Raw genomic sequence first — 12,519 nt, 5'->3', positions numbered from 1 at the left:
AAGCACCTGTGGCTTGCACTGTTATGAGCATCTGCTCTCCATCGGAGTTAAGCTGTGACTGTTGATGTTGGTGGGGTAACAGAGTTGCCAGATCGCAACAGCCACATTACCAATCTCCTCAACTTTCATTGTCAAATATAACTTTTCATTACCAAATTCGTAAAGCTAGCATATATTCTTCACTAATTATATATACAAGTGGAAATACATGTAATCACTCTCCTTATAACTAACACCATGTTGATTATTTTCACACTATGTAGGGTAGCAGATTAATCAGAGAGAGCAAACAATCCACCATCTCCATCCTGTGTATCCTCATACATGTGAAAAATCCATTTGGTAATGCATTATTCTAATGCATTACCAAACGAATTTTTCATTACCAAATTGGCCCACACTTGGTAATGAAAAATACCAAATGGCAACCTGACAGGAGAGGGGGGAGGGGGAGGAAGGAAGGGGTGAAGGGACCATGGTGTAACAGCTGTTTGGCGCCAGGCGGGAATTTCAAATTATGGGAGGGAAAAAAGTCAGATTTTTTTCGAATTTTTTGCAGTTTTTGGCCCATTTTGGGAATATTGGATCCCAGGAGGATTATGTCCGGTTAGTGGGGATGTTCGGATATTGGGCGTTCGGATATTAGAGGGATTACTGTACTATTATCAGAGAGTGGTTGGCATTTGGTACTGGTGTGTGGGGTGTAAAATAGTGATTTTACACCCCTCACTTCTAACGGCTCTGCCCGTCCTGTGAAAGTCCACAAAGTCATGAAACCTACATCAATGGAAAGCTGAAGGTTAGTACTTTCTAATGGTACCTTATTTTTTTTCTCTAGCTTTATTCTGTGCAGAGTTATTAAGGTTTAAAGGTTTGTTTACATTTGGCTGAAACCCCCGTGGGAGAGGACAGTCAGACCAAAACAATACCCGCGGTTAAGGGGTTAATTTCCTTAATGTGTTCATCTTGCATCCATGATTTTTATTTATGCTCATCTACTTTACTTTTCATCCTGTCCCTTCTTCTTCCAACCTCTTATTTTCCCTCTTGGGCTGTTTTATTTCATTTGAGGCAGATTTGTTATTCACTTTTAATTCTGTAACTTGTCTTTCTTGTTCAGCACTGCATGTGCTGACACTATCCAATTTGCCCTGCATTATCTTAATCTCTTTCTCCTGTTCTAAGGTCTGTTCCTGCAACTCTAATTATTGACCATAACTTTTTCAACTCCTGGACATTCCTCACTGCCATTTTCTTCACTCCTGCTACTCTTGCTTGGTTCAGTTTTGTACTTCCTTTACCCTTATCTTCATCAGAGAGGCCTGCAAATTCACTGCCATCAGATGTAAACAATGAACTATCCCTTTCCGCCATGATGCAACCTAAGAAAACTTTCCAATACCACTGTGTCTTGTACTCCTGTATGACTGAAACCTGCGCTTTTTTTCCACTCGGACGGGCCACCATTCACGTATTCATTCATATAATCACAATAGGCTGATTTCCTTTTCGCCGCTGATTCGGCAATTATTTCCCCTCAATCCACAAAGAGCTCCGTCTCTGTCAGCAACCTATGTGTGTGTGTGTGTGTGTGTGTGTGTGTGTGTATTTACCTAATTGTGATATACAGGAAATGAGCCACGCTCGTGAGGTCCCGTCTCTGTTTCTCAATAAGTCAAATTTAGCTTTAAACTTGTTTAAGTTTTTAGACTGGACGATCTCTTTGTCCAGGCTATTCCACAGGTCTATACATCTATAAGGAAAACTATATTTCTTGATATCCTTCAAGTAGCTTGGTTTCTTCAGTTTCATTCCGTGTCCTCTTGTTACTCTCTTATCCCATAAAAACAGATCTTCTTTGTCAATTTTATCTACTCCCACCATGGTCCTGAACACTGCAATCATGTCTCCCCTCTTTCTCCTTTCTTCTAAGGAAGGCAAATCCAGCTTTTCCAACTTCTCTCTGTATGACAGGTCCGTCAGACTGGGGACCATCTTGGTTGCTGTTCTTTGTATTCTCTCAATCTTGTTTATATCTTTCTTTTTGTGTGGGGATCACACTACCGCCGCATATTCTAACCTGGGGTGAATCATGGCCACTATCAATTTTTTCATCATCTCCTCATCCATATAATGAAATGCTACTCTTATGCTAGTCAAGAGTTTATACGTCTCTCTATCTTGTTAACCCCTTAACCACGGGATGTCACTTTCGTGACGCTTGGGAGCAAGGGATCATATCGCGAGGCGTAACTTTTGTGATTCTCTGTTATTTTGAATTCGCCCGGGCTTTCAAGTGGTGGCTTGTATCATCTATCAGTACTGCCAATGTCCAACACTAGTCAGCACACCTAATCTCATCTGTACTCCCATCCACTGTTGACAATTTAGCCATTTCTCCCCATTCTTGACTCCCCTCCCCTCCATTACCCTCTCCTCTCGCCTGGCTGGCCGTGCTACGCTAAGTAAATCTTCCCTGGAATTTTCCACTGATTTCATCCATTGAAATAAGCCCTATGCCCTATTCTTATACCAAATAATATATACAAAAAAGAAATAAGGTAAGTGATAGTGCCATACACCTGGAATTGGCTAATCATCACCTGACAACACCTCACGTGCACTCGTTCACTAATTTTCGCTGCTTATTTCCCCTTGAAATATGCTGTATAATCTATTCTCGTAATAAAAACATACATAAGGAGGGAAGGGAGAAGCCTAAGTGATATTTACATTCACCTGGAACTACCTAATTTATTTTGTATTGTCTAGATTTCCTGCCAATTATTTCATAGCATATATATTAGCAGCTGCCACCAGGCTGAGACTGGCAGCACTGCACTCCCCCTAGGCAGGCCACCATTGTCCACACTGTATTCAGTTTACTGTCGTCTTTCATACTGTCGTCTTTCAAGATGAAAGCACATCGGATTCGCACCTGTCAAATTCCGCCTCTTTATAGCCCCATGCAAAGGGCCCTGTGACCTCTACCCTCTACTAAACCTTGTGTGGAATGAGGTAAAGGGATAAGTGACTGCTGTGGAATGTAAACTGGCTAATTTGTCAATGAAAATGATAGAGAGTGACTATGATCTTTCTGGTGAGTAAAACAGTGCAAGTGGAAATGTAAATAATGTGTAAACAGCAAGCGAAAGCAATGAATGTAAATATACGTGAACAGTGGAATATAGTAGTTACTGCAAGTGACAGTGCATAACACAGTGTAAATAAAATAGAAATGTAAATAATGTAAATAAAACAGAGAATGTAAATAGAAATGTAAATGAGAAGTAATATAACAATACGAGTATATATACTAGGAGTACTGAAAGTGAAAGTTTCACCCTAGCATGTATGAATACTATGAGTTATGAAAGTGAAGGTGAAAGTGACAGATTCACTCTCAACGCTAGTATACAGGATGAGAAAGTGAATGCTACGTATTTTACTGAAAGTGAAATTGAATGCCTACAGTGACAATAAACTACTATTACTGAAGGAAACTTATGGATAAAGACTGTAGATATATATAAGTGTTATATAGTAATAGAAATATAAAGTGTGAGTATTTTTATGAATAATAAATGACAGAACACCAGCGGCGAATGATCGGAAGTGGGAAGGTCATACGCGCTCATAATTTTCATTGCTTTCACAGTTTTTTTTTTTTTTGGAGTATGGATTGCAAACTATTTGAGAATCATAGAATAGTGTTTCTAGTGATAATATCAGGCTGTGGTAATCATATTACGGGTTGTCGGGAAGTGTAAAGTGGAGACTTCATTACCCAATTTCAGAGGTCTCCACAAGTCCTACGGTACTTGACGAAGGCTCAATAAACATCCCAGGAGAAAGCTGAAGGTATGTGCCATATGCATATGTAATTTTAATATTCTAAGATTAATAACTGATTTTTGGCAAATATTTTTAGAGAGTCTGTCGGAGAGCAAATATGGCCGCGGGACACGCAAGTCAAAGCAAAACAAGCCCCCGGTTTAGGGGTTAATGTGTTTTTCAGGTGACAAACTATCCTGGACCAGCACTCCCAAATCTTTCTCTTCTCTCATTTTTGTGATTAATTCATTACCCAACAAATAATTCAGCGATGGCCTCCTGGTACTTTTACCCATTACCAATATTTTACATTTCTTTACATTAAATTTCATTTCCCACATCCGGCTCCAATCATGTATCCTATCCAGATCCTCCTGCAGTATTTTACAATCCTCCTCAACCTCTACCTTCCTCAAGATCGCTGCATCATCAGCAAACAGACTTGCATAACTGGTCACTCCATCTACCATATCATTTACGTAAATCAGGAACATTACTGGCGCCAACACCGAACTTTGAGGGACTCCACTTGTTACTTCCCTCCATCCAGACATCCTATCCTTTATTACTGTCCTCATTTGTCTGTCTCTCAAAAAGTCTCTCATCAATTCCAGGAGTTTTCCTTTCAGTCCTATATACTGTATTCTAGTTTCCACATTAGTCTCTTTTGAGAATCCACCCAACCATCTCTCTCCTGTAACACGTCAATTGCTCTTGAGTAAAAGCTCAACAAGTTGGAAACACATGACCTTCCACTTCTGAATCCAAACTGACAATCAGCCAAAATATTCATCTATTCTAGATATTTTATTCATCTGTCTTTCAGGATTCTCTCACAATTTTGCGACCATGCTGGTTAGAGACAATCAATCAATCAATCATTTCCTGTGGCACCCTCGGGGATGCATAGGGCCTCGATGAACTCACACCACCACATCCTATCTTGTGCAAACTCCTCAAGATCTCCCCAACACTCATCTCCAGCGTCCCGTCTCATTGTCCTCACCCACGTCTCTTTTGGCCTTCCTCTACCTCTCCTACCAAGTGCCACCCACCCTGGTGTACCTCGTACTATTCCCTGTCTCCTATACACATGTCCTAGCCACTTCCATCGTGAGAACCTAACATATTCATCGACCGGAAGCACTCCCGTTATTTCTCTAATTCTACTATTTGGTATCCTTTCCCACCACTTAACTCCTAATATTCTTCTAAGTGCTTTGTTTTCAAACACCAAGAATTTATTTTCCATAGTCACTGTGCTGTACCAAGACTCGTGTCCATAAATTAAGATACTCCTAACCATTACCTTATAAAGTTTGATTTTTGTATGCACAGAAAAATTGTTATTATTCCAAATATTTTTAAGCATTCCCATTGCCTGATTAGCCTTCTTTAACCTTTCCTCGAATTCAAAGTTCAAAGAACCATCCTTGGCTAAATAAGTACCTAAATATTTAAACCTATCAACTTGCTTTACAATCATACCTCCAATTACACATTCCTGCGCATTTTCCATATTCATATTGATTATTTCAATTTTTCCACAATTAATAACCAAACCCACCTTGCGACCTTCACTCACCAAACAGTCCAACACTCTCTGCATCTCTTCTGGCCCATCACAAATCAAAACTATATCATCTGCATAATCTAAATCCAAAAGTTTCCTGTTCTCTCCCCAAAGTATACCTGCACTGGTTTCTGTTCCAACGTGTTTCATAATGTAATCAATGACCAATATAAATAGTAAAGGCGATAGAACACCACCTTGAATTACTCCGGACTTGACTTCAAACGAATCACTAAGACAACCATCAACCATCACTTTACAAAATGTGTCCTCATGCATGTTCATAATGACCCTCACAAACTCCTCTGGTATTCCATAATGTCTCATGATCTTCCCCATAGTCTCTCTCGAAACACTATCAAAAGCCTTTTCAAAATCAACAAAACAAAGACTTAACGGTACTCTCATTTCATTAACTTGCTGCATCAAATGCCTAACTATAAAGATCTGATCATTGCAACCACGTCCCTTTCTAAAACCAGCCTGTTCATCCCTCAGAATACCCTCAACCACCGGCTCCAACCTATTTAACAACACTCTACTGAAAACTTTCAAAGCTATCGGTGACAAAGAGATTCCCCTCCAATTACCACATTCACTCAGGTCTCCCTTCTTCGGAACTTTAACAATTACACCATTCTTCCAAACTGATGGTAGTAACCCCGTCACCCATATCTTATTGAATAGCTTGGTCAAGATCATTATTAATCTATCCCCCTCCACTTTAAACATTTCCGGAAATAAACCATCCTCCCCTGGTGCTTTATTATTCTTTAACTGTTTTACTGCTTTCTCCACTTCTGCAAGCCTCAACTCTACTGTTTCTATATTTAAATCTTCCTGAGCAGACGGTATATCCTCTTCTGGTGGTATTGGTCTATTAAGAACTGTCTCAAAATGCTCTTTCCATCAATTTTTAATATCTCCATCTTTGGTCAATAAATTTCCTTCCCTGTCTCTAACTGGTATTTCCTTGCATTTACCTGCATTACCACTCAGTTCTCTAATCGATTCATATGCTATTCTTTGACTCTGTCCATCATTTTTGTTTATTAAGATTTCAGTCTCTGCAACCTTTTCACCTACACATCTTCTTTTATCTCTCCTAGCTAACCTTCTTATTCTGAATTCAAACTCCAGTACGCAGCTCTTGCTAATTCAATCTCTCGTTCATCAACGCATTGCATCTCACTCCTCAATTTAGCCTCACCTCTCTTTTTTATCATATCCCACGTTTCCTCTGATATCCATTTCTTTCTCCTGAATCTATGTCTCCTTCCAATCGTACATTCAGCAGTCTCATGCAAAACTTTGTTCACATCCTCCCACATCTCATCTACACTTCTCTCCCCCTCTTCCAACGTTTCCAACACCAAAAACCTATTTCTGCATTCTAATCTGAATTCCTCCTTTTCTTCTCCTTCCCTTCTAAGCTTAACAATATCGTATCTACCAACACCAGATTTTTCCTTCTTCTGATTTTTAAGTTTAAACCTTATTTTTGCAATGCTGAGTTGATGGTCACTACCAATATCCGCTCCCCGTTTAACATGAACATCTAGCAGAGAACTTCTATGCCTCCTACTGATAGCGATGTGATCAATCTGATTTTTATATTTTCCACACGGCGACACCCAAGTTGTCTTGTGTATATTGCAATGCTGAAAGAGTGTGCCCCCGATGACTAAGTCATTTGCTAGACAGAAACTTCCAAACCTCACTCTGTTTTCACTCATCCTACTACCAACTCCCATCTTACCCATACATGCCTCAAATCCCTCATTTGAACAGCCCATTACTGCATTAAAGTCTCCAACACAGATCAAAACATCATGTCTAGGTACCCTTCCTACTCCTTCTTGCAACTTTTCATAAAATGTGTCTTTCCTTTCATCGAGTGCATCATTAGTAGGTGCATAACACACAAACAGACTGATGTTGCCTTGATTTGATTTAAACCGTCTATAATTCACGGGTTATTCCCTGTTTCCTCCCTCATAAATTGGTACCACATTTGCCCTCTTCCATTCTTGTGGCACTTTCCCCTCTTCCAGAGAACACACGATTAAACTGTGAATTTTATCCGCCAGTTGTTCTCTGCATTCCTTCAGTACCCAATTAGAAATTCCATCAGGTCCTGAGGCTTTCCTTACATCTTGAGTTTCCAGTAATTTATACACTTCCTGTACCTCCACTTTTATATCTTTTATCACCGGTACATTTCTAATTTGGGACAGCGTGTAGGAGGAGGAATCTGAAAGTTAATGTAAACAAAAGTAAAGTTATGGTGTTTGAGAGGAATGAAGTCACAGAGTGTGCAGTGAGGTTGGATGATGAGGATATGGAGAATGAGAGTGCATTCAAGTACTTGGGTAATGTGATGAATAAGGATGGAACTTTGGAGGATGAAGTACGTGAAAGGGTACAGCAGGGAAGGAAGGTCGTTGGTACACTGAAAGCAGTGATGAGAAATAGGGAGGTGAGTATGGAAGTTAAGAAGTCACTGCATGATAGTACTGTGATCCCTACACTGACGTATGGAAGCGAGGCATGGACCTTGCAAGAGGGGAACAAGTCAAGAGTGAGAGCAGTGGAAATGAGTTACTTGAGAGGAGCATGTGGAGTGACGTGGAGGGACAGGTTGACGAATGAAGAAGTGAAGGAACACTGTGGGGTGGTTGTGGATGTGGTTGAGAAGATTAGGAGAAATACACTGAGGTGGTTTGGACATGTGAAGAGAATGGAGAATGAAAGACTGACTAAGAGGGTGTATGTAGGTGAGGTGGAGGGAGGGAGAGGGAGAGCTAGACCGAGGATGAGGTGGAGGGATGGAGTTAAGAGGTATATAAGGGAGAGGGGGGTGAGTTGAGGGGAGGGTAGTCAAATGGTGGGTGACAGAGCGACTTGGAGGCGTTTTGTCTGCGGCCACCCTTTGCGGGATTAGGGCATCGGGCTATAGACAGATAGATAGATAGACATTTCTAATCATTCTCTCCCTTCCCAAAAACTCTTTTTCATTAGTGAAAACCAATTGGAAACATTTGTTCATTATTTCAGCTTGCATTGCTGCATCTTTATAGACCTCTCATTTTACTTTCAGTTTGGTGATTCCTTCCTTTTGTTTCAGTTTGCCATTAACAAATCTATAAAACAGTTTGGGTTCATCCTTGCATTTGTCTATTATCCCTCTCAAAATTCCTTTCTTCTTCTCTACGTATTCTTGTGTATTCATTTCTAGTTCTTTTATATTCTTCCTTTGTTCTGTTGTTACCTCTGTTTCTCCAGTTGTTCCATGCCTTAACTCTCTCTTTTATTGCTATCATACACCTTCTATTAAACCACTCCTTCTTCCCGTTTTCTTTCCCTCTTACTCTTTGTACAAATTTTTCCACTCCCAAATTACAGGGGTCTAGAAAGATATCCCAGTTCCTCTGTATCTCTCTTGTTTCTCTGAATTTCCTCCAATCTGCATTTTCAAAAAATTTTCTCAATCCTGTAAAATTTGCTTTGCCAAAGTTGTATCTTCCCTGTCTATGAAGCTCGTCTTTTGGCTCGACATTCCCTATTATCATCTGGAACTCAATGACCACATGATCACTTTTTCCTATAGGACAGAAATATTTCAATGATCCTATTACATCGGGTTCTTTGGTAAACAGTAAATCTAACCTTGCTGATGTGTCTTCACCTCACCGTGTCTCTTCTTTGACCCATTGCGTCATCACATTATTCATTATTATATTTAATAGTATAGTGCCCCACGAATCCTCGCTGCCTCCTGAGTCCCACTCCTCCCAGTTCACCTCTTTACAGTTAAAGTCACCCACCAAAATTATATTATTGCTTTTCTCACTTATTTTTTGTAAACAGCTAGCCATATCTGACAACATCTGGTATTCGTCATCATTCCATGCTCTCATCTTAGGGGGGACATACACTACCACTGTATCTCTCTTGACATTCTTTCCAGTTTCTAATTTCATATATATCACTTCAGCCTTGCCTTCTCCCATTTCCACGGTATCTACATTTATGTTGTTCTTCACTGCTATCATCACTCCTCCTCGCATTTTTTCTTTTCTGTCTCTTCTCCACAGTTTGTATTTACCATCTCCCAAATGAACATCAATATCTTCTCTTAATTTGGTCTCTACAAATCACATAACATCAGGTTCATCTTCTCTCAAGAAATCGTTAATTTCAAGCCTTGCCAATATTAATTCATCAACATTAGTATATATCACCTTCAAATTATTTTTGTTTTTTATACCCTCTTCTCTCCTTCCCTCCGTCGGTACCAATTCCTCAGTTTCTGATCTTTCATAGCCATCCCCCTTAGTTTCCTTCACTTCTATTTCCTTACATACCACTTCCTTACGTTCATATCCATCACTCTCCAAAAAAAAGTATTACATTCTTCCTCTGTTCTCTTATCATTTTTTTCCTTTACTTGTTTCTTCAATGATTTTAAAACTTCTCTTTCTTCTTCATTCAAGTCTTTTCTTATTATAATATTCTCCATCTCTGCCTCTTTGCTTAGTTTCCAGGTCACTTTAATTATATCATTCACTACACTTTCTGATGACAACTTGACTCCCATTGGTCTTGTTTCCCCTTTCTTATAAGGCCCTATCCTCCTTACTTCCTCAATTTCTTTTACCCACTTGTCTCCTTCGGGATTAATGTTGCCTAATATTCCTCTCACCAGGTTCGTGTCTCTCTCGAGTCTCACGGATCTAACCTTTTCTTCCTCCTCTCTGTTTCCAAATATTACCACACATCTGTTCCTTTCTACAGTTTCTCTCACTATTTTCTCTTTTTTCTTCAGTATTTTCACTACATCTTCTTCCATTTTTTCTTGTTCATTTCCCTTTCTTCCTTAAGCTGACCACTTCTTTTTGTTCTTCTTCTACCTGTGCCCACTTTGCCTTATTCTCTTCTAATACACTACTCACCTTCTCTGTTTTATTAGCACTCTCTTCTAGTTTTCTCCTCAATTCGATATTTTCATGCTTCAAATTTTTTATCTCCTCATTCGACGTCTCATTGAACTGGATCAGACTCTGTATAGTAATCTCTGTATTTTCAGACACGTCCTTTAACACTAGATTCTCTACTGTCTTTTCAAGTTCACTAATTCTCATAATCAATGTTTTAACCAGATCCATGACATTAGTATTTCTATCAAATCCTGGAAATTCGAGTCCCTCAATGTTTACATTTTCGGCCATGTTTGAGATTGGTTACAGTACCACAACAGCTGTTTCCGAAAATACTACAAACATTCATGTATACTCTTGCCAATAAATCTTTACATTTTTGGTGGTCTATATTAACTTACAGTATTTTAAACTTAATAACAATACCATAGAAGACACGACAAACACAATTCCTGAAAACTACTTAAGATTTGCAGCGTTGGCTGGGCCTGTGTGTGTGTGTGTGTGTGTGTGTGTGTGTGTGTGTGTGTGTGTGTGTGTGTGTGTGTGTGTGTGTGTGTGTGTGTGTGTGTGTGTGTGTGTGCTTGCAAGCGTGCATCTGTGTGTGTGTGAGAGAGAGAGAGAGAGAGAGAGAGAGAGAGAGAGAGCGAGCATGTGCATGTGTAAGCTTATAACCTTTAAAGTAATCATAAAAATAATGAAAGCCATGTGGAATAATAATGAAGTAAAGTAACTCCTGAAGGCAGTAATGCAACTTACAGTAAAGTCTCTGTCATTTTGTCATTAATAATGTATACTATTTTATATGTGTGATCACTTGAAATGGTCTCAGTAAATAAATAAAATGTGCTAAATATCATTAGCATGAATTCTCATAAGCTTCAAGTAATGAAAGAGTGGTAATTAACAAATTAAGGTATTGTCCATGTCTGCCTGGTGGGTAGTCAAACTTTGTCCCAGTGTTGCATGAACCGGACCACATAACGGCATTAACAACACAGTAAGAAGAGATGATTATTCAATGTAACTTACACATACTGTAGCCAACTATGCAGGCACAGATACCACAGGAGTATGAACAGTTTCCAATCAATGACTTAGACATTACACTGTAGTATATACTTTGTCATTTTGAAGTTCAGTTCGCCCCTGCCTGGTGCTATAAGAATAAAATCAAAAGTATGTCATCTTACTGATACAGCAAAGGAGGAGATGGTAGAAACCTCCCTAAAGGGACAAGAACATGGTAGCAAGTCTCACCACAGCAGCAGGGTGTGGCCGGAAGGCAGGCTGATACACCACCATTTGCTGAGGCTGGTTGGCAGGGTGGAGTCGTGGGGAAGGGGCGGGGCGGGATGAGGCAGGACGGGGCACAGCTGGAGAGGCTGCAAGCTCCTCTGTTGAACCCCCAGACAGAGACTGCCCTCGACCCCGTTTACGTGTTATCTCCTCCTGTCACACATAACACAACCGCAATTTCATTTGAATAAGCTTGCAGAATAAGGTATGTATTGATAACACAGTAATCTCTCAATTATCTGACGTAATTGAGCCAAAGGCATGTTCCGGTAGTGACAATGTCCGGATAATGAACAATATCCCCCCTACTATATCCAGACCCTACCTATACCCAACCTTCAACATATACCTAACCTACTTGTACAGTACCTCTGCTAACTTTGGCAGTGTTTTCTGGTCATTCAAGCATATTTAGACATCAAAACACATAGGAATATCCAAAGTAATGCTAAACTCCAAGAAAACCACACACACATACACACAGGTAGCCGACAGAGACGGAGCTCTTCCGGGATTGTGAAGAAATCATTGCAAAATCAGAGGCAAAAAAGGAGACCAGCCTATTGTGATCATAAAAATGAGTGCGTGAGTGGTGGTCCCGTCGGACAAAAGTTTTGGTAAGAGTTAAAGATACAGTGAAAATAGAAAGATTCCATATGGTGGCACAATGGCGGAAGGCAATGGAGCTTTGTTTACATATGACGAAAAAGAATTCGAGGGCTTCTCCAAAGACGATGTGGGAAATGCAAGTACTATTTTGAACCAAACAAGAGTAGCTGGAGTAGAGAAAACAGCGGAGAGAAATGTCCAGGAAATAAAAAAGGTATGGGTAGTAATTAGAGTGTTACAGGAACGAACCCAAGAGCAGGAGAG

At 39.9% G+C, this 12,519-nt stretch overlaps 1 protein-coding gene across 1 annotated transcript in view; it reads right to left on the bottom strand.

Annotated features, from left to right (window-relative positions):
- Positions 1-12,519, bottom strand: part of LOC145407052 (uncharacterized) — a 137,622-nt gene that overhangs the window by 27,079 nt on the left and 98,024 nt on the right. Inside the window, exon 13 of the mRNA XM_080278075.1 lies at positions 11,608-11,799. Coding sequence (XP_080134201.1) covers positions 11,608-11,799 — 192 coding nt within the window. The remainder of the gene's footprint in view (positions 1-11,607; positions 11,800-12,519) is intronic.

Source organism: Coenobita brevimanus, chromosome 72 (assembly GCF_032717465.1).
Source record: "Coenobita brevimanus isolate Jiangsu-jjx chromosome 72, ASM3271746v2, whole genome shotgun sequence".
Classification (NCBI taxonomy): domain Eukaryota; kingdom Metazoa; phylum Arthropoda; class Malacostraca; order Decapoda; family Coenobitidae; genus Coenobita; species Coenobita brevimanus.
Note: the sequence above shows the minus strand (reverse complement) of the source record. Positions and strands in the feature narration are given on the sequence as shown.